We start from the raw sequence: 22,951 nt of genomic DNA, 5'->3' as shown, positions 1-22,951 counted from the left end.
TATTTTGCGATATTCAGATTCTGTACATAAAGGTAAACTTTATCAATATTCATTTAATCTAATATCAAAGTCTCGCGCTCAGTCTTTCTCTCATTTCAGTCAGTTTTATTGTTGACAAACTGAACGGTTTGTATTACAGTCTAGTCCAACTTAACTGAATGCAACCATCTGGTACAATTATAGCTATTCTGAACTATGCAATTTATGAAAACTATGCAGCCCCTTCAGCAACTGAAGAATTTGAAAGTAAATTAAAACAAAATATAATTTTACATTAAATAAAAAGGTTTTAAACTTAATTAAAATAAAACATGTCTTAAATTAAAATAAGTAAACTGTCATGTTTATTGCTGCCAAAAAACAAGTTAAATACATTTGGACAGTGAAGGAATGTCAGGATTCTTGCTCAGAAAAAGGATCAACATGCTCTGAAGTCAGAGCACAAAAACCTTTTTGTAACAAAATATCGTTTTCTGCTGTCCCTGTATCGATACATTATTAGCAAACAAAATATCACGATACTACACAGTATCGATTTTTTCCCCCACCCCTACTATCAATTAGTGTCCTCTCCGCTGCAAAACAGCTCAGCAACAGTTTGTCTTTCATCCTCGGGACGTAAATGTTGAACTGCAGTGACTGGAGTGAGTGTCAGTGTACCTGCAGTCAGAGTGGATTTCAGGGGGACTGGAGTGAGCCTGACCTTGTGTGGGTGTTTCCAGGAAAAATACAGTCAGCGTCGAGCTGATGTGCTAGGTTGAAGGCAGCAGGGCATTGCTGAACACACCGAGGTGCGTGTAGCATGTGTGTGCACACACGTATATGCGCTCTCATCGTCAGTTTGATATTCAGAGTCGAGACTCTTTTAACTAGGACTCTGAGTCATCAGAGTAAAACTCGTCTCATCTTCTTTCAAACCTTCATTTGCTTCATGATGTTGTCCTGCATCTCTCGTACACGTGCGCGCGCGCGCGCACACACACACACACACACACACACACACACACACACACACACACACACACACACACTTTCTGCCTGTATATTTCTGTGTTTAATGAGTCTGCTTTGATATACAGACAGCAGCTTCCTACAAGGGGGAAAAACACACAGAATTCAGAGAGCTCTCACCCAGCCCTCAGTCTTACGTGAGTGCTGGGAGGTAAAGACGCAGAGGCAGATCAGGGTCCAAGTTTCTGTGAACGCTGCTGCTTTTAACATGATATGAAGGCAAGTACACGTACATGCCACTGTGTGTGACTACCAAAAATACCACAAACTGCAGCTCCTCTAATGTCCACTTGAGACTAGTTAAAAAACTAATTTCCTCACAGCAATAAAAAGCATTTTCATGTCCGGGTTCTCAAAAACAGTTTTAGTCTATCTGGACAGTTTCCCTTCCATAGCAACAAGGTGCAGCTGATTAGCTTTTCCACCTGTGCTTGGGTTTTCTCTGGACGCTCTGGCTCCCTTCTACATTCCAAAGAAAACCATCCATTCACTTCTGCTTATCCTTTTTCAGAGCCTACCCCAGCTGTCTTAGGGCGAGAGGCAGGGTACACCCTGGACAGGTCGCCAGTCTGTCGCAACCATTTGGGGTGGCTGTAGCTCAGGTGGTAGAGCAGGTCAGCTACTAACCCGAAGGTTGGTGGTTTGATCTCAATCTGCTCCAGTCTGCATGCCAAATAACCTTGGGCAGATACTAACCCCATGTTGCTCTCCGATGCACCCATCGGAGTGTGAATGTGTGTGAATGTTAGATAGGCACTTACAAAAAGTGCTGGTATGATTGGGTGAATGAATTAGTTGTATAAAGCGCTTTGAGTGCTCAGAGTAGAAAAGCGCATTTGCACTATGGGCAATTTAAAGTTTCTAGTTAGCCTATACCCACTGACTGCATGTCTGTGGAGTGTGGAGGAAGCTGGAGTACCAGAGAGAACCCAAGTTAACTCCACAAAGAGGGTCTCAGGACCTCCTTGCTGTGAGGCAAAGGTGCTAACCACTGTGCTGCCTGATCCTGTTGCAGGATGTCATCTTAAATGTTGATACTAAATTAGCCAAGGATGTAAGGTAGATAAAGTGCTTTAGGTGTATAGAATTAAGTATGCATGAATAGCTTCTACTATTATGGCCAGTATACCCTTACTGGCCACCATACCAGTATGGGTGTACTGGTTTGCTTGCCAAATACTGCAAGATTTATTTGCACACTTACAATTAATCATTTTCAGAAGTACTGCCGTCACTGGTCTCCTTTTGTTTTCTCTATAAAAATCACCTCCAATAACATTCACACTGTAACTAATACTAACATGGCCTACCTTTACAGCAAAAAGAAGCAGTTTTTGGACTGAAACAGTGACACTGAAACCTGTCACATGTCAGGTCTTTCAATCACAGTTATTGAAACATTGCTGAGATTCAACTTTTCCGCAGAATTGAACCTATTTTGAACCAGAGCCTGGCCGACACTGGCCTGATGGGGAGAGTGCTTACACGGCTGTTTAGGGAATAAAAGAATCTGAGCTTAATATATAAACCAACAGTCAGAACAAATCGTCTGTTTATATTTTGTGTTTCTGAAAAAAAGTATATAATGAAATATATAATATATTATAATAAATATGAAATCATATAGTAATATATAAATATCTTAATATGCTGTTTCACATATAAATATTTTGATGAAATATTATTTAATAAAATGGAAATATTAGATCACCAAACATTAATAGTGTTATCAGTTTTAAAACCCTGTGTTGGTCGGACTCTAATATGTAGTACAAGCAGTATGTTAGTGCTACTGCTGCTGGCTGACCCATAGGCTTGATCATGGATGTTTTCCAGTTGTTGTTGTCAGATACTGTTCATCAGCTGGAGGGCTACTTCTTCTTTTGTTCTCTACTTGTCCAGCTTCTTGGGATCTTTTAAGGACACGCTGCACACCATGCCAAGATTTACGTTTTTAGCTAATAGTTCTTTGAGAATCACCTAACAAGGTCCGTTTTATTTAAAATGTCTACACTGTGTTATCTTTGGCATTTTTCATAGATTCAACTAAAGAAATGGGAACAAAATGTTTCTTTTCTTCAAAGTGCTACAGTGTAGCACTTTGAATATTGTTCAAGAACAATTTAAAAACATTGAAGAAAGTCTAGTTCCTTGGAAGCAAGACATAAAGAAATGAGGACTGACTGCAGTATGTGTACGTGTGTGCCAAGTTTGGTTGTTCGACTCCAGGTTGTGTAGGGCGCGTTTGCAGACTGACAGACAGAGATTTGGTGAATTAAAGTGAGATATTGAAAAAGGAAAGTACAGTATTTCATAGTTAGCTACTTGTCATGATCCCCGCTTCTTCACTGTTGCTAGTCATTTAATCCTAGCTTGCATTCAACCTTAACTTCCTGTTTTTGGTTCAGTCAAGGACATAAAGCTGCTGCCGCTGGACTGCGATGGCCCTGAGCTTTTTAGAAGGGACAATGTTATGTCCAGGTCCATCAGCATGTCATGTCCTTTCATGTCTGCTGCTGATTTGTCTCTGTTTACACACAACTGCTCAGAGGTTTTTGATGCTACAAGAAAAATGGTCCGCAAGTAGTTTTTATTTTTAATTTAGTTCCATCAACCACCTCCCTTACTGCATGTATAAAATTATAAACACGAAGCTTTTGCACACTACTGTATATACAGTGAAGACAAGTCAGGTGACCTCAGTGAGGGCCTGTTAATCCCTGCCTACTCCGGCATCTGGATTAGTCGGGTGACATCATATCACGGTCTGCACAGGTCAGATTATAATTGGTTAATCAGATTTGTGGCTGTCAGTAAGTGAGGCAGCAATACTTACATTAGAAGAGATTGGATTGGGCGATCAGAGCTCGGGGCAGCCCGTGTACAGCTAAATGGTCTGGATGATGCCTAATGGTTATGATAATGATAATGACTTCTAAATAGGCCCTTCTGCTTGATCTGCTGCCTTTTACATGCGTATTATATGGAGGCTCTGATTTCCCTGAGTGTTTTGCATCCATATGTGATGTGTTTGGCTGCTTGTGTGTGTTTGTGTACCAATGATTAAACTGCTAATTTTACAGCCATAAAGCTGCTGCTTCGTTGCTGTTTTCCTGGACTGTTTTGCCAGTTTATGGTCTTCCGATTTCAAATCTCTTTTGTGTCTTTTTCCATGTAAGAGGACCAGAAAGAACACTATTCACTCTTCTTCTTCTTTCTCTCTCACCTGTGCCCTTTCGGGGTTGCCACAGGGGATCATCTGCCTCCCTCTCACCCTCTGCACATCCTCCTTCACTACATCCATTCATCCTGTCTATGGTCTTTTTCTCCTGACTGGAAGCTTTTGACCAATATATTCACTATTCCTCTTCTGTACATGACTACACCATCTCAGCCTTGCCTCTCTGGTCACTCCGAATAACAATCTTGAACTGTGCCACCTCCAGCACAGCCTGCTGTCTTTTTGTTAATGCCACCGTCTCCAAACCAAACATCAGAGTGCGTCTCACTACCAACTAAACCTTCCCTTTCACTCTTGCTGCTGCGTTTGTGTCACAAAGCATCCCTCACTATCGTCTTTGCCTCTCTTGTGCAATGTCCATTAAGCATAAGATAGTAGTGTTACTATCTTATTTAGCCCGAGACACAGTAAAAAAGCTGCTGTGTTGTATTGTAGCAGTTGCCCAAACCCCCATGAGTCGTCCCCAGTAAGGACATGTGAAAATGCAGAGTTTCACACACACTTTTGTTTTTCACACTTCTTTATCCACACTCTTGTACTCTTTGTTCCTGGCTGCCACTCACTGCTGACTGCTGAGCTCACTGCTGAGGAGAGGATAATTAGTTACACCCAGCTGGTGCACCAAAACCAAAACCATACTGCGCACATTCATCTTGCACTGCTGGATTCCAGTATGCAGTGGATACCTGGCCATGGGAAGGTGTTTAGCTCAAACTTGCAGCATACACCTGGTGGTTGGGTCAGCTCGAGTGTGATTAGCATGTTTACGTCTGCCCAAATGAAACAGATCAAGGTAGAAAACAAGTTCACTTTATTCTGACTAAAGAGCTCAGGTGTAAAAACAGCCTCAGAGACGTACATTCAGAATACTTATATGTAAGTAAAGCTATTACAGTAGAGCTTCAGTAGGGAAAATTAATGACCTACTCCTTCTTTTTTTATTTGAATTCTATAATATTTTTTATATATTGTCTTTTTTTTTAAGATAATAAACGTGATTATACAGGTTTTTTTAAACCAAGCTCAATTTGTCTGATTTTTCTGGTCCAAATAAACAGATCTGACCAATCGGAAGACTGCATTTAGCAACAAGTGCACTCATAGCTCAAATCGCACACTGGTACCAAATATACTGTATTTTTCGGACCATAAGGCGCATTAAGCGAAACCAAACAGTCAGATAAGTCAAACTTTATTCAACTCATTCTTCTTGCTTCCTCCACTTCTGTACCATTGATTCATTAATGTTGAATTCTCTGCAGCTGCTCTGTTCCCATGTTGTTGCAGTATATTAATGACTAACCTCGTATTGTGGATGGACTATTGCAGTTGTTCTCCTGTACGTAGCACATCACTATATATACCAGCTAGCCCAACTTCAGTAACCCTACAAACGTCACTGCTGTTTAGTTTTCTGTCTTCATTTATGTTGGAAGTGATAGCAGAGCTGTACGTTTGAATTTTTCAGAAATCTCTCAGTCAGAACATGCTATATCATGTTTAGGTGGAAACTAGCGAGCTAACTTCCTGCTAACTCTGTTACATAGGGCTGGGCGATATGACCCAAAATTCATATCTCGATATTCTTTAGCTGGATGGCGATATAAGATATATATCTCGATATTTAACAAAAAGAGAGTTCTTAGTCAAAGCTGTGTCCCAGATGTCACACAGGCACTTTTATTAATATAGAGCATAGATGTACATAAAATTTACTCAAAAATAAATTATGAGCATTTATTAAATAATAATGCTCCATAAATAAAAGAAAACAATGTTGTTTTTGTGCATAACAAAAAGCTCACAATTGTGCAGTCAAAATGTAAACTCTGGCTACATTCACTCTGCAGGTCTTGATGCTCAATTCCGATTTTTTGATCAAATCCGATTTTTTTGTCAGCGTGTTCACACTACAAATAAAATGCGACAGCAAACGCGCTCTAGTGTGAACGCTCAAAGCGGCCCGCATGCGCAAAAGAAGACTTCACACACAACACGCTCTGTTTAGACCCAGAGCAAACAGTATTGTTTGACTGATGGCCCTTAATATAAAGACTTCGGACTTTACGTTTCCCAATTTTTGCTTTAAGTTATTTTGTTATTGACATAATAATGTAAATAACCTAATAATGATCCTTATTGCTGTTTTAGAGGAGCGGTGCTTCAAAGGATAGCTGCAGATTTCTGTCAGAATCTGCAGATTATACAGTACAAATAAAATGTTTGTACATTGTCTTCCCAACAGTTTCACTGATATCTACACTGGATGGCCAGGAAGCGTTCGCGATGTCTTCTCTGGCGCTTCTCTGGCGCTGATAATTGGCGTCTGTCTTGTGTCAGTGACGTAAAAGACGGATTTAATGCGACCTGACGGTTCACACAGCAGTCGCTTTCTAAAACATCGGATATGTATCGGATAGGGGTGCAACGATAAGCAAAATTCACGGTTCGGTTCGATACTTTGGTGTCACGGTTCGATATTTTTTCGATACAAAAAAATGTTCAAGCATTTTTAATTTGTCATTTATTAAAATTATAAATATATATTTTAACTCAAAAGTACAGTTTTTAAATTTAACCCTAACCCTTGTGCATGTTTTTTATTTTGACAGCGAATGCGCACCTGCGGACCACTTATGTGCAGCCCTGGTTATTTAGCTCGTCATATTGCAGCCACAGAAATTCTTTTGTCCATGAAACCATAAAGCTGCACTTTCTTTTTGCCTTATAGTCTGATTTGTCATAACTTCTCCGTTTTGTGGTAAGCTTTTCTTTGGCTGTCACTTCTTCACCCTGACCTGTCTTATTTGGCTCAGCAGAACTGAAATGCTTTTACACACGCACTCACATAAGCTCAGCGATTCTCTGCACGATCAACCTCTCACATGTTTAAGCGTGCTGCGGGAGATTTCACTTGTCATGTTTGCATAGTAAGCTAACGATTAATAAGACGATGTCAGAGGAATTGGTGCACAAATTATCATCACTCACAGATCAGTGCTGTCGCTCTCTATACACAGTTCGCACAATTGCAAAGTGAAAGCAAAAAAACAAGCGCAAATTCAAACGCGACTTCAATATGTCACATATTGACATAATTACCCAGCTACATTTCCGAAAGAATGCAAAAGCATTGACATATATTTTTCCTACAATAGCCCGACGGGCAGGGAAGAGATAGATTTTGGTAGCCCGACTGAAAAAATCGCTAGCTCCAGGACATCGGGCTAGCGATATTGCAAGCCCTGTATCTGATTGAGGAATCACTCATCTTTGTAAAAGAGAGTTTATTACAGAGAAATGGCTCTTTCCAAAATAAAAGCTATACTATCCGCTTCTTCTGGGCTATATTCTCAGCAGCATAAGGAGAATCATGTGCTAACAGTCTAAATGACTCGGCTAAAGTTAGTAGCATGCTTGCTTGTTTTTGTCTGCTTCCACTTGTCTTTGCACTAGGATGATGTCGGCGTAAATGTGCAGTCATATTCGTTGTGTTCCCACTAGTGCTTTCAGGTTAATCTCGTTGAAATTACCTTAACGCCACAACACGGCAAATCTCCGTTAACGAGCTACCGCCGATCGCTCCGTGCATGGGGCTAGACGGCCAACACGTTAACGAGCTAACTGCGCTAACACACTAGTTCACACCAATGTAATTGAGCATTGCGTGGCACATCCAACATACTGTTTTACTTTAGTCCATGACTCGCTTACCTTCAGGGTCATACGTCACATGAAAACCAAAATAATTCCAAACGCCAGATCTGAATGAGAGTGGGGGAGGTCCATGTTAAAAGGAGAGCTTAACTTCTGTCTCGCTAGCTTGCCCTGCGCTCTTCCTTCTGACTATGCTGTCTGTGTTGAGCGCTCAGTGGATCTGCGCTGGACAGTGCAGCCTAGGCGGAGTAGTCGAACACAGATTCACTGAGCGCTCAACACAGACAGCATCGTCAGAAGGAAAATTGATAAAATAAATTACAAATGTTGTATTGTTCGATACATATGCGTACCGAACCGAAAGCACTGTATCGAATGGTTCAATATCGATACGAATATCGTTGCACCCCTAGTATCGGATTCAGTACCACATACGAAAGTGACCCAGATCGGATTTGAAAATATCGGATTTGTGCCGTTCACACTGTCATACCATGATCGGATATGGGTCGCATAGGGTCAAAAAAATCGGATTTGATGCGCTTTCGCCTGCAGTGTGAACGTAGCCTAACAGACGCTGAGCATAGTAACAAAGACAGATTTCACAGCTGCTCTGTTCCCAACTTCTACTGTGTGACTGACAGCCTGGAGTTTGAAATCCTCTTCGTAACCACGTCTCTTAACAGGTGCCATTTATGGTCCTTATTCACAGTAAGGTAATATTACGTTGAAGCACAGTACGTATCATTCCGCGAGGCTCCTCGGTAGCCGTAATGCTCTGACAATCCATCAAGCGGTGCAGCACCGTAGCTTACCAAAGTCGTACTAAAACATTTTTTGACAGATTGCTGAGCGCTGTGTACCACATAAAATCAGTTCGCGGCCATCAAGCACAACCAGAATGCATACATAAGGCGCGCTGTCAACTTTTGAGAAAATGCAAGGATTTTAGGCTGTGCAGCGCCTCTGGGCTGTATGCCGTTAGCGTGGTTAGCGTGGTTAGCTCGTTAGCGTGGTTAGCTAGCTAACACATTGACAGCGTCCAGCCCCACGCACGGGTCGATGCGCAGTAACTCGTTAACGGAGATTTGCCGTGTCCATCTTGTCACTTCCTGCAGGTGAAGCCATGGGGGAGGAGGGGGAGTTGTGTTCAGTGAAGGAGGGGCGAGGCCGAGTAACGTTGCGTAAAGACAAAAGTGGACGAAAGAGAGGCAAACTTGAGGCTCCACAAGTATAGTTATAACGTAACATAGACTATATCTATATAAAAGATATTGTCACATCTTATATCTCGTATAAAAATATATCGATATTTTTTTTAAAACTCGATATATCACCCAGCTCTACTGTTACATTTAATAAATTCTGTTTTCATGGATGCCTGAATGTTAAACTTCATAGTTACACCTGGTAAAGCAGCAACGCTGATCATTTTATTAAAGATGAAAGAATTTAGACAGTTTTTAACTCTCAGTGATGCTGCAGTGTTCGTTTGACTTTGAGACCTGAAGCCGACGGAGTTTAGGACCCAGATTACTCCGCGAGGCTCCTGACTACGGTAGCCGTAATGCTCCGACAATCCATCAAGCAGTGCGGCTTTGTAGCTTACCGCAGTCGTACTAAAACATTTTTGACAGATTTTTGAGCGCCGTGTAGCACATAAAATCGGTTCGAGGTCAGTAAGCACAACCAGAATTCATACATAAGGCGCACTGTCGATTTTTAAGAAAATTAAAGGAGTTTAAGTGCACCTTGTGGAAATAGTAAAATGACACTATTGTACCTAAGACACACAAATAAACTCCGCTCTGGCTCACTGAACTGATTCTTCTGCCTCCTCAGATGTGTTCCCAGTTCTGCCCCACTGACATCCTGATATATGTATGAAAGCAATTGTAATACAGCTTCAACTGCTGGATCAAACCATGCAATTCTTCCTGTGAACTGGATGAACCACAATCTCTGTTTCTTCCTTTTCTCTAAATGTTTTTTGAGGAACTTTAGAACCAGCACATCATCACTTCATGTCAACTTAATTTTTGTTTCTTTTTTCTGAGGACGAATCTCTGCAAAACCGCAACAGTGTGTGTAGATTTGGATCCGTAAAATTTTGTGCTGTTTTTATGCATTGTGCTTAGTTTGTAATGTCCTTAAGTATAAGAATAACTTAATTGATCCAAGAGGGAAATTCATGTGTCTGTCATAGCTCACCTGCTATTTGTATGGGTATTAAAAAGCCTGATGGCTGTGGGTGCAAATTATTTTCTGTATCTCTGTGTTTAACAACAGTAGGAGAGGAGTTTTGCAGTACTGATGTTTTCTGTTCCATAAAGATGTTGTAAAGCGGGTGATCAGACTTATTCAGGATGGCTTCTAATGTCTTCAGGATGCATCTTTCCACCACCTACCCCAGCATGCCCAGCCTGGCTCCAATTACAGAGCCAGCCTTCCTCACTAGTTTGTCCAGTCCTCTTGTAGTCTTACTTCTGTTGCTGCATAAACAGCAGACCCCAGCATACAACAGCACATTTGTCACCATAGACTGATAGAACATCTGCAGCAAGTTACTCCAGATGTCAAGAGATCTTTGTTTCCTTAACAAAAGGAGGCAACGATCATCAAATATCATTTCCTTTGTCTTAGAGGTGTTCACTATGAGGTTGGTTTTGTGACTCCAGTCGCTGAAGGCTTTTACAAGATCCCTATATTCAGATTCCTGTCCATTTCTGATGCACGCCACAATGGCAGGGTCAGCCAAGTATTTCTGGATTTGGCAGGACTTGTATTTGTATTTGAGTTGTATTTGAAGTCTGCTGTAAACAATGTGAAAAGGAACACCCAGGACAGTCCCTCGTCAAGCCCCCATGCTGCTCATTCATGTCCCAGAGACACAGTTACCCAAACTGACAAACTGTGGCCTTTCTCTTAGGTAGTCTGTAATCCAGAAAACAGAGAAGGAATCTACTCGCATCTCTGTGAGCTTGTCTTTTCGGTTGGATGGTATTGAAAGGACTTTAAAAATCAAAGAACATAACTCTCACATGAGCGCCAGATTGCTCCAGATGAGCTAGGGCTCTGTTTGCATGCAAACTGCAGAGGAAGTTTGTCTTTGATCTCAAGTCTCAGTCGGTGAAGAATCAGCCAAGTTTTTCATGATATGCGATGTGAAGGCCACGGGTCTATAGTCGTTCAGTTCGGGTGGACGCTTTATTTTTGGTACCAGCACAGTACGGGATGTTTTCCACAATGTCGGCACCTGCCCCAGTGGTAGGGCTTTCGTCGCTTTGGCTCTCGACGAAGGCCGTCGCACTTTTCTCCTCTCCCTTCCCTTATCTTCCCTGCTTAGCTTCTGTGTCCTTGTCTAGTCTCATCTATTTTCTACTCTTGCCCTGGAACACTCTCTCACAGTCTGTTCTCTAAAACCTAAAAGAGGAATTATGGATTTGATCAACTGGTCCTTGAATGCAATTGACACCCTCTTCTCAACGAGAAGCCTGGGCTCGGGTGAGCCTGAGTGTCCTGGAGGGACGTTCCCTGCTGGATACACGATGGGTGGGTGGCATAACTGGAGGGTCGTGTGCCTGGCGGGACTGTCGATCGAGGACATTGAAGATATCTACCTTTTCGGAACCATGATAACAGGGTTCTTGCTGATCGGAGCTGGCTTGGCCCTGGCTAATCGAAGATTAAAGAAAGCGGAATCGGCTGTTCAAAACACCACAAGGCTGCCCGTTGGGATTGAAACGATGGGACGAGTCGTGAGTTCTCAAAATGGGCTCATTGAGCGCAGCACGGATAAGATCTTGGAGAAGCTTACGGCTGCCGTGAACACTCAGACTAAGACTTCTGAGCGAAAATTGGATAACATCTTGGAGAAACTCACAGCGGTCGTGAGTTCTCAGAATTTGCTCTTTGAGCGCAAGAATGATAACATCATGGAGTGTAAGATGGATAACATCTTGGAGAAGCTCACGGCTGTCCAACGGGAGATTGAGAGACCAGTGTCGGACTGCTAGAACAGCTTTGAAATTTACATGAGTTGTTCGCACTAAAGTAAAAACCACCATCATTTCATGCGGCTACCATTTTGGTGCCAGCTGTGGTCTCAAGGCTGGAGCTGAACATAACAAATTCTCACCCTAATAACAGACTGTGTTTAGACTGTTCCCCCCATTCCATGCAAGGCTACCTGGGTCTGCTGGAAGACTGTTTACTTAGCCTGGCAGGGCGAAGGACACTATCAGCTAACTCAGGACACACACACGCATACACATACACTGATACACACTCATCCCCCTCCCTTTTCAAACGCCTTCGATGCTTGTTCCCTCCCGGGACAGATGGCGGGTCGACTGGACCAGCACAGACATGCTGCAGGACCGGATGCGCTGTCTACACCGGCTCTCTCTTACCCTTACCCGCCCCTGTTGCTTGTCTTGTGTTTCTGTAGTGTATTGACAGTCATGTGCTTTTTGTGCCCGGGAGCAGGTTTACTTTATGTAAACAGGATTAGATCGCGGCCACGCAGGTATGTCCGCTTCATTTATACGAAAGCAACAGCGATATTCCACCACTGTTCCACCATAAATAAATATTATCAATGTAACTAAAGATAATGCAGCACCTGATCCTTTTATTGATGTCACACAGATACATACAGGTCATTTCCTAAAAAAGGGAAATGAACTATTAACATTCTATTACATGTGATTATTACAGATGTAATTCATATTTCAGAGTAGTAATTGTAAATTACTTCGTGTAATCAAGATGAGAGACCACGGCTATAAAAGCGAAGGTGGATTTGGGAAGTCTGTCGCAGCCATGTCCTGTCCGTATACGGGACCAACCCATTGCAGAAGGTGCAAGATTGATAAGGAGAGTCCTCAGAATTCAGCGTATATTGCGGGACAGACAGGATCCTTTAGCTCAGCGCGACAGTGTGCTCATAGAGAGATATCGATATTCCCGTGAGGGTATTATTCACTTAACCAACTTGTTGACGAGGGGGTGCAGGACCACCACCTGTCTTTTTGTGCTCTGCCCTTTTCTTGGTTGCTGTTATGAACAAACTAACAGAGTATTACAGGCCAGTATTACCTTGCCAAGAGACGAAAAGCAATCTAAGAGATAAATATTACCATTCTGTAGAATACTCCTGTATTCCACTTTTACTTGTTCCCATGTTCTTGTGGGTCCTGTTGTGGCTCTAATGTGAAAGGGGATATAATATAACATATTATAATATAATATAATGCCATATGATATTGGACAATATAGTGTCATATGATAGATCTACCCTACCGCCTACTGGTGTTGGCCAGAGGGGCCGATGGCGCGATATGGCAGCCTGGCTACAACCGTAGCTGCCTCCACCAGTGTGTGAATGTGGGAGTGAATGAATAGTGGTATCGTACAGCGCTTTGGGTGCCTTGGAAAGCGCTATATAAACCGAATCCATTATTATTATTATTATTATTAAATTACCTACGAGTTTGATTTGTCAGCAACTTTCTGCCAGCCCTCTCTCCTTGCTTTTGCAGCCTTTGCAGTGTTCTCTTGCGTTTTAATTAAACTCTGAAACTCCTGAAATCCCGCACTCATGAGTTCTTGCTCTGCTGCCGAAAAATACCGAGCCGAGCGCACTCCTTCGACATTTTCGCCGACCAATCAGCGGGTTGCCGATCAATGTTTCTACTATCGATGCGTAGCCCCTTTTACGACACCCAGTGATGTCACATTACTGCGTCCAGCTGTACTAATCGTCAACAACAGGTGTGTTCGGGGAACCGGATTAGCGAGCTCACGGTTAGCGCGATGGTTTGGTCTTGGATGTTTCATTTGATCTTGGATGTAGTAAGCGACGTACGAAGCACAGGGCCCAGGGAAAGAAGCTATCCCTGAATCTGTTTGTCCTGGTTTTATGTGACCTGTACCGTCGGCCTGACGGTAATAGTTCAAACAGTTGGTTGCTGGGGTGAGAGTAGTCCTTGATGATATTGCCAGCTCTGCTGAGGTACCGAGAGTTTGCAGTGACCTCCAGGCTGGGCAGAGAGCAGCCAGTGATCTTCTGGGCTGTGTTGATGACCCTCTGCAGTACTTTCCTGTCCGCAGCTGAGCACCCTGCATACCATGTTGTTATGCCGTACGTTAGGATGCTCTCTATGGTGGCTCTGTAAAATGTCACCAGCAGCCTCTCCTCCAGGTTGTTCCTCCTGAGCACTCTCAGAAAGTGGAGACGCTGCTGGGCCTTTTTAACCACCGCCGTAGTATTTGCAGTCCAGGAGAGGTCATCAGAGATCTGCACGCCCAGAAACCTCATGGAGTGTACCCTCTCCACACAGTTCCCGTGAATGTAAAGTGGGGCCGGGTCTGCTCTGCCCTTCCTGAAGTCCAAGATAAGTTCTTTAGTTTTCGTGGTGTTCAGTTGGAGGTTGTTAACTGAACACCACTCAGTCAGTTTGTTGACCTCATCTCTGTAGTCCGACTCATCCCCCCTTGAGATGAGTCCAACCACTGTGGTGTCATCCGCGAACTTTATGATGGTGTTTGAGAGATGGGTAGGGGAGCAGTCTGATCTGAGGAGTTTGGAGGCTCAGTTGACATCTTGGGGTGTTTGTGATATGATTGTGTTTAGTTGTTAGGTATACATCAAAGTATCATCAGTGTGATTTTACAGATACAGTGAAATAGGTAGTGTAAAAATGCTAACATAACTTATCACTATTTAATCAACATTTCAAAATCAGACAAGATATATTTGCATATTTTACAAAGTTTTGAACACTTTTAGCATAGTAGAGTTACTATTGCTGCTTTTGCTTATAGTTTAATGTTCAGTGAGAGAAATCTAGTCGGTTTTGTGCTTGAACAAGTGCATAAAAGTCAGGTTCACTATCCAATTATTCTCTTCCACTTAACCTTATCAGGATCACCTACTCCAGCTACCATAGGGCAAGAGCTGGGGAACACCCTGGCACAGTGCTAACACAGAGAAACAGATAACAACCCCACCGCCATGCTGCCCCATGGCTCGGTGTCTTAGGTGGAAATAAAAAGGTCAAAATCCATCACTGGGAATGTTTACTAACATATAAAGCTAGCCATCTTCTGGGCATCTCTCTTGATGTATGGAACGTTCTCCTCTTTAAGAGAAGAATGAAAATCCAGCACTGATACCGACTTAAAGTGCTCGATAACAAATTGCAACAAACTGTGATTCAGTACTCTTGCCCTGATGGAGTTAGCGGTTTTGGTATAATAATACAATCCACTTTAAAAGTCCAACTTTTTTGTACAGCCACCATCACAGCTGTGTCACAGACATCACAGCTTTCCTCCAAGAACAAAAAGTCCAAATTGTTTCTTTGTTTTTAATTGAAGCTTCAGATTTCTCACTGTGTCCTTGAGCCATTATTATATGAGCTGATGTTTATGACGTATACATGGAGAAACATAGAGGGCAGCAGCCAGGCTCCTTTATGAATATTGCAGCCATGAAGATTTTGTTGATTCCTTCAGCTGCTTATTTTGAAAATTGTTAATCAATTTCCTGGTTTCATTGTCTTTTATTTGGACGTACAGAGGTGTAAGAAGTCTGTTCTCTTGTCTGTCACTGTTATGTAGAAGGAGATTGTACAACTCTGGCCTGTACGTTGCTGTGAAATAAAGTATTTGTCCTTTCCTGAATGTTTCAGATCATCCAACTAGCTTTAATTTACATTAAAAATAACCCCTGTGAATACAGAATGATTATTTAATTCATTAAGGTCAGTTTTCATGATTCAGCAATAAGAAAGAGATTTTGGCAAAAATTGGCAAGATGTCAAAAGCATCTTGATCATCACCGAGACTTTTGGGGAAATTATCTGTGACAAAAGTCCCCGAGACAAAATGTAAACTTTTTGGAGGTTTTGGACGAGCTACGTCCAGATGAACAGAATCAACCTTTTGGGATTTACTTACCTGGATGATTGAGCATGCATCAAGACACTTTGATTAAGGCTAAGTGTAAACAGAATTGTATGCAGCCCGTGGGTGAACCCTGGGTAATTACCAGGATTTGTATCTTGTTTTCTCATGACAAGCGTTTATCCACAAAGCTCAATATTTTGCTTTCAACAGAATTTTGTTCCAAAGGTGTTTGAGTGGTTTTTGTAATTATGTGATCTTTGCAGATTCCAAATCCTAAAGCAAAGTAGCAACATTCCTAAATTTCCTTCATTTAGACAGCTTCTCGGTTTGCAGACTAACACAACATTTTTCAGCTCCATGCGTCTCAAAGCTGCTTTTATAATTCTATGAAAGTTTTTGTGATCGAGGAATGGTTCACACCAGCCGGTCTTTCAACAGGTTTTGACAACGGCACAAGTTTGTTTTTCATGCACTTTGCAGGTTTTAATTTAGAACATTATATACACGTTTCTATGATATTGTGAAGAAGAATTACAAGGATTTAATATGTTTCAAAATCTTTTAATGGCAAATAAATAAATTAGTTTTGGCCACAGCTGTAGAGAAGATCAGTGCTGGTCAGTCACTGAACTTTGTAGATCTTCATTTATACATTTATGTCCTTAGACAGAACATCTGACTCAAACTAGCTCATGGCACAGTTGTTAGCACAGAGACTCACTCGCTTTAACTGCTTGAAATATGTCTACACAGTGTGTTCAATAAAAATACATTTTAGTAACGTTTTAAATCAAACTAGTGGATGTGGTGGCTGGAGAGACAGTTTACCAGTCTGGTTGGTTTCCAGTAGAAAATGATGGTTTGCACTGTGAAGCCATACTTGCACTTTTCACAGTTTCTTTTGTATTGAATTTTGCATCTTCAGATTTAAATGAGCAGCAGTTTTCTCCCACACAAAACTGAGGTGTCGGTCCAGTGTTTACATGTTTGTGCTGTTCATAAATACGCAGTTAATAACATGAGCAAAGATGCAGGATAAGAAAACTTTTGGTTTGTTTGTGGCAGGTGAACCAGGAGAATGTGGTGAAGGTGGGCCATCGACAGGTGGTCAACATGATCCGCCAGGGAGGCAACCGGCTCCTGATTAAGGTGGTGACAGTGAGCCGGAATCTGGACCCCGAGGACACAGCACGCAAAAAAGGTACAGAGACTGAAAATGGCTGCCAGTCGTGTTTAGACATGGATTCGAGAATATAATCGTCATGAGGTGCTTCAGCTGAGGAGCAGCAGAGCACAGCTGTAGCATACAGCCTGCTGTAGTACAGTGCTGTGTGAACCTGATCACAGATGTACCTCCTGTATTAAAATATTAAAGTGACACACTGACTGATGATTTAGTTCACTATTATCTGTATAGCTAGAAGAAATCTCAGCGCACTATGTGTTGTAAAGCAAATCCTCTTTAATAGCCAAACGTCCATCCATTTGCTCCCACTTTTCCAATTCAGGGTCCCGGGAGGAGCTGGAGCCTATCCCAGCTGTCACAGGGCATGAGGCAGGGTGCACACATATAGAGACAGACCGGTCACGCTCAGATTCATGCCTACTATAAATTTATAATCACCAGTTAGCTAATGTGTTTGGACTGTGAGAGGAAGCTGGAGAGACATGGTGAAAACATGAAAACTCCAAGCAGGATCTCCTTGATGTGAGGTCACAGTGCTAGAGACCAACAGAGGTCAGCTAGAGGTCAACAGGAAGAGACCTCCAACAAAGCCATTATCAGGGAGGTCATCTACTGAAACTGGTTGGGGGGGAAAGAAGGACTGTGTAATAATACCCCTCAAAGACCATGAGAAACCGGACCAACTCTGTGCTTAGGATACAAACAGCAAACACGAGAGGTCAGACCAGGTGGTTTTAATACAAACTAGACAAAATCTACACATGGAAATAAGCAAACCTTTAAATGTTTGTCAAAAATCTCTGATCAGAATATTGCTTTTGTCTCTGTGTTTTTCTGATACTCTATTATATTTTCCTATCATCAGAAAATATTTCTGATTTGATCCTTTTCCCTCAGTGAAATTTGACTGATCGATTAAAGATTTACCTGAAAAGGTGTGACGCCTCCAGATCACTGCAGATGACCTGCCTGCTTTTGGTCACATGTCTGTTTCTCTCTGCTCAGCTCCTCCACCTCCAAAGAGAGCCCCCACCACAGCCCTGTCAATGCGCTCAAAGTCGATGACGTCTGAACTCGAGGAACTCGGTAAGAGCTGCAGTTTTGACTCTGGTAACTCACAATGGCAAATGGGAGCAAGTGTCTCACAGAAGATCTTTTTTGTACCTCTTTCTCATGGTTGGTTAATCTCTCAATAGTGGATAAAGGTAAGCAGATAATGCTGTATAACCTTCTGCCATCCATTATGCCCAACTTCATATTCATTTGCTCACAGTGGCTGATTGAGGCTTTCGTTCAGACTAATGCAATATGCGTTTCCATCATCTGGTCACTTTAGTTTGCCTTAAAGAAGAAAATAGAAGAAAAACGCTTTTCCTCCCTCATCTCCTCTCCTCCGTTGCATGAAGTGCTCTTGCTTCTGGATGCCCACACTCATCCACACTCATGACTTGTTGCTTCTGCTGCAAAGAGCAAACGAGTAAAAAGAGTATTAGTGTGACTGTATCGTCTTCGTCTTTCTGTTTGTCCGTGTGTACGATGTAGTGCTGGGCGATATGAAGATATATATTGTGTGGACAATAGAAAAGTGTCTATTGTGCCTTTCTATCGTTTCTAACCTAATTTTATAAATTATTACATAAAATATATCATTAACCCTTTAAAGCCGGTCGGAGCAGCACGCTCCGTTTTGCGTAAATCCCTGTAAAACCGGAACCGCGTAAGCTAGCGCAATAATTTTTTTTGCATATGAAACCGGAGGAGTTGTACTTACATCTGATGCCATCAGCTTGTCCTCGGTCACGGTTTCCTTCCACATATGGCTTTGCAAAAATTGCATAAAAAGCACTTGCAGCAACAAAAACATAATATTCCAGAAACAGGCTTTGCCGATCCGATCAGTTGTTCATAACACTTCCTACGTTGGAATAGACGTCAGCGCGAACTATCACATGTCCGCCATTAACTGGCCAGAACCGGAAGTGACGTCATTTTCACAGAAAATGTTTTTTATTTACCTTTAGGGCCTTATAAGCCTATGCTGGAGTTTTTTTTAAAGTCATGTTTGACTTTATGCTTTTCTGTATCGCTTATAACTCAAATTACGCTGTTGGAAATAGTTTATTTTGATGCACATGCTGGGTTTTTTTTGCAAATTTGCACTATAATATTTATTTTCATTTTCCCTGCAGTATATAAAAATTAGTGTATCTCAAAAATAAAACTATGAAGACACTCAAAATAAATTTCCTGTGGTGGGAAACTATTTTGTGCAACTTTTTTGTATTTGCAGTTTTGAGGGATAAGCCTCTTAAATTTCTCTAACTAGAAATATATGTAAAGAAAACCCCAAAAACAATTTTCAATTTTTTTTTGCACTTTTTTGCAATTTATGTAGTTACTATGGACTTAATGCATACATATTATTAAAATTTGGGCTATAATGGTTGTATTGATGTATAGCAACTGGAAATGCTCCCACAAATGGCACTACAGCATGTAAAAATATAAAGATAAGTTCTGGCAGACTTGGTTCTATGGTAGGTCTTAAAGGGTTAAATAGCCTGTGGCAAATATATTAGTGTTGTCTTCTCACTATACATACTCTTAACTTTATGCAAGAAGAAATAAAGTATAAAAAATTATATTTTTCACAAAGAAACTCCCTCTTGTGGTTTTGCGACATGGTGCTGCTTTACGTGCACCCGGATTTGCAACATGCTTTAAGGTAACTCAAAACGATGGACGAGCGACAGGTTGCAGTTTCATGCCCGGACATGCAACAGCAGACACAGCTACACAAGCAGCCCAAGAAGAAGCACTTTTACCGAAAAGAGGGGGTACGTCTGTGATTTGGTTACATTTTGAGTTCAACAGCACCAACACAGAGCAGAAGACGCCCATTTGCAAGCTATGCTATAAAATTGTTCCTGCACTCAATGGCAACACAACAAATCTCTTCTATCACCTACAGAAGGTCCACGAAAAAGAATACTCAAGATCAGAAAATCCAAGCTAAACCAAGTTGTGGAACGACGGGAGCAAGTTGGGAAAAGAAAAACTATACCAGCTGAAGATACAGCAGTCTTTCGCACAAGGCACGCCGTATGAGAAAACGTCCCAGCGCCATAAACAAATCACAGGAGCCGTCTCGCATTTATAAATGCAAGACGGCATTTATACATTTCTAAAGGCATGGCCCCTGTTTATGTAGCTGAGAAGGACAGCTTTCGTGACCTCGTCAAAGTCCTTGATCAGAGGTATGTTATGCCCGGTCCTAAGCACTTCAGTAAAGTCGAGTTGCCAAAGTAGAGAAGGATGTTTGCAGTATCGTGCATTATGCCTTGACGACTGACATATGGACGAGCAGAGATACGCAGCCCTACATGAGCGTAACCATCCATGTCATTAACAAAGACCTCTGCGCTCGTTTACAGACTGCGTACTTTCCAGATGACCACAGGTCAGGTGGTATATCGTGATATATATCGTTATCGTGATATAAAATAATTCATATCGTGATAAATATTTTTTCCATATCGCCCAGCACTAGTACGATGTACATTTTAGAGGTGTTTTGTGTTGTCCTGACGCCTCATGACAGAGTTAGAGTTTCTGAGATGATGCGTTCAAAGGAGACACAGGCCTGAAAGGAGGGCAGCCATGAAATGTGAAAGGAGCATTAGAAGAGGACAAACAATCAATTTATGAGTGCTCACACGCATAAATGTCCTACCTTTCCCAGGTGAAGAAAGGTTTTTGGATGTTTGATTTTTACCTGATGTTAAAGTTGTAACCCTTCTTATTATAGTCTGAGGTGATGACACCTGTCGTTACCGTGATGACACAAATCATTGTTGAGCTGATCCTTTGGTAGACAAACAACAAACAGCAGCAGGTGGATCTCTTTCCACTGTAGCCAAAGGTTTTTAAACAGAATTTAGGAAGTAATAACTTGTGACTGATGTCACGCTGAACTTGGTTTGCTTGCAGAGGACGTGGATACATGCAGTTTGTTGCATGTGGTTTTTTAAAGCTTGCTGTGGTTGCTGCTAGCTGCTCGATTCTAACTGATCTGCTGGCAAACCCAAACTTACTTTGACTTGTTAGGCAGACACATGTTAAAGGAGACCTGTTAGAACTTTTAACCTTTTTTTTAATCTTTGGACTAAAGCAGCATCGCACATGGTCCAAAATAATTGTTATTTGTCTTACACTTGGTCTATGTGCAGCTCATCAGACAGATATCATGGCAAAATGTGCAGTAGACACACATGTCCACTGTGTCCGTGCAGAAGTTGCTCTAAGCTGCAGTAACAGCACGGGGGGGATATTTTATTTGTGTTTAAACAGGCATAACTAACACATTTACATATAAATTTGTGCTGTCAGCGTTAATCTAGTTAAAAAGATGTTAACGGCATAACTGCATTAACGCAGCAAATCTCCGTTAGCAAGTTACCGCGGATCGCCCCTCGCGTGGGGCTGGACGTGGCGCTGGCCGCGCTGACGCCATGCAGCCCCACGCACAGGGCGATCTACGGTAACTCGTTAACAGAGATTTGCCTCGTTAATGCAGTTATGGCGTTAACGTCTTTTTAATTAGATTAACGCTGACAGCACTAATGTAAATACACATTAGCTGCCTAGCTTCATCGTTTCAGCCAATTACGAACCTTAGAATCTACTTCATACATTTTTTACTCACTGCTGACTTCTTGACTTCAAATGTATAATGCATTTGCATGTGTGCATGCATGAGTGTCCATTTCACATTTTGGAGAGGCACAGTGTGAAATGGACACTGTGGAATACACGTTTTGCTGTGATGCTGGGTTGCATCAGTTTATTTATTCTTAATGAAGTCGTTTTTTTGCTCCCACCTCCCACTCACCAAACACTCTTCTGATTGGCTACCACATGCAAATAAAAAAACTATATATACAGATATATAGTTGACTGCATTTAAACTGAATATGATCACACCATCATGTCATCATATCCAGGAAGTTGTTTCCATAATTTCCTAATAATAATTTCAGTTTCTCTTGGCCAGATGATAGGACAGTTTTCTTCTTTATCTCAGACTGTTTTAAACGAGCTTGGGCCCACATCCTGAAAAAGCATGCTATCCCTATGCTATCCCTCCCATGTTTACCTTAAAAACCTCAGCCAAATTCTAGATTAAGATTTAGGAGCTGATTAGGGTTTGTTTTTTAAGCGGCGAGAACACACTGGCTGCTTTAAAGTAATCTGGAATGCAGCCTGATGAAGGAGAATTATTTATGACAGGGAGAAGCTGGGGGAGATGACAGGCAAAACCTCTTTCATGAAGTTAGGAGGAACAATGTCAGTTGGCCATGTGACTATATCACTATATCTTTTGTAGGAATTAGCTTAAATTTGGAGCACAGAACTGGGTCAGACATTTGGAAAAGGAACTGTGACCTGATACAGCGGTCCCCAACCTTTTTGCGCCACAGACCGGTTTAAATGTCAGATAATATCTTTAAGGTGTCGCGGATAAATACGACAAAATAAAATGATACGAGCAAGACAAAAACTGTGGTGTTTTGAAAATATAATAATAAACGTGAATTCACTGTGTAATTGTGTAACTTTATTAGCAGCGTCCTCCTGAAATGCGCCAACAACACTGAGAGTAACATCCTCCTCTCTGCCCCTTTATGCTCTCTGGTCGCTATGGTAACACGTAAATATTTCTTTCAAAATAAGACGCACAACTACAACACGAGAAGAGACCCAGGGAAACCCAGTTAACGATAAAAACCCTGAAAACCATCAATTTCACACCCGAGCCTCAGCTCTCGCAGCCCGGCACCAAACGGACTCACGGTACCAGTCGGAGGCCCGGGGGTCGGGGACCGCTGCCAGAAAAGACATTCAGAAGATATTAGAGAAAGACGACTGAGTAGCATTTAGTT

The 22,951-nt window shown here is 41.9% G+C and overlaps 1 protein-coding gene across 1 annotated transcript in view; it reads left to right on the top strand.

Moving 5' to 3' along the window:
- The window catches only part of shank2b (SH3 and multiple ankyrin repeat domains 2b), a 334,629-nt gene that overhangs the window by 291,269 nt on the left and 20,409 nt on the right, over positions 1–22,951 (top strand). The window contains exons 17-18 of the mRNA XM_026194263.2: positions 16,889–17,024; positions 18,015–18,095. Coding sequence (XP_026050048.2) covers positions 16,889–17,024; positions 18,015–18,095 — 217 coding nt within the window. The remainder of the gene's footprint in view (positions 1–16,888; positions 17,025–18,014; positions 18,096–22,951) is intronic.

This window comes from Astatotilapia calliptera, chromosome 1 (genome assembly GCF_964374335.1).
Source record: "Astatotilapia calliptera chromosome 1, fAstCal68.1, whole genome shotgun sequence".
Taxonomy (NCBI): Eukaryota; Metazoa; Chordata; class Actinopteri; order Cichliformes; family Cichlidae; genus Astatotilapia; species Astatotilapia calliptera.
Note: the sequence above shows the minus strand (reverse complement) of the source record. Positions and strands in the feature narration are given on the sequence as shown.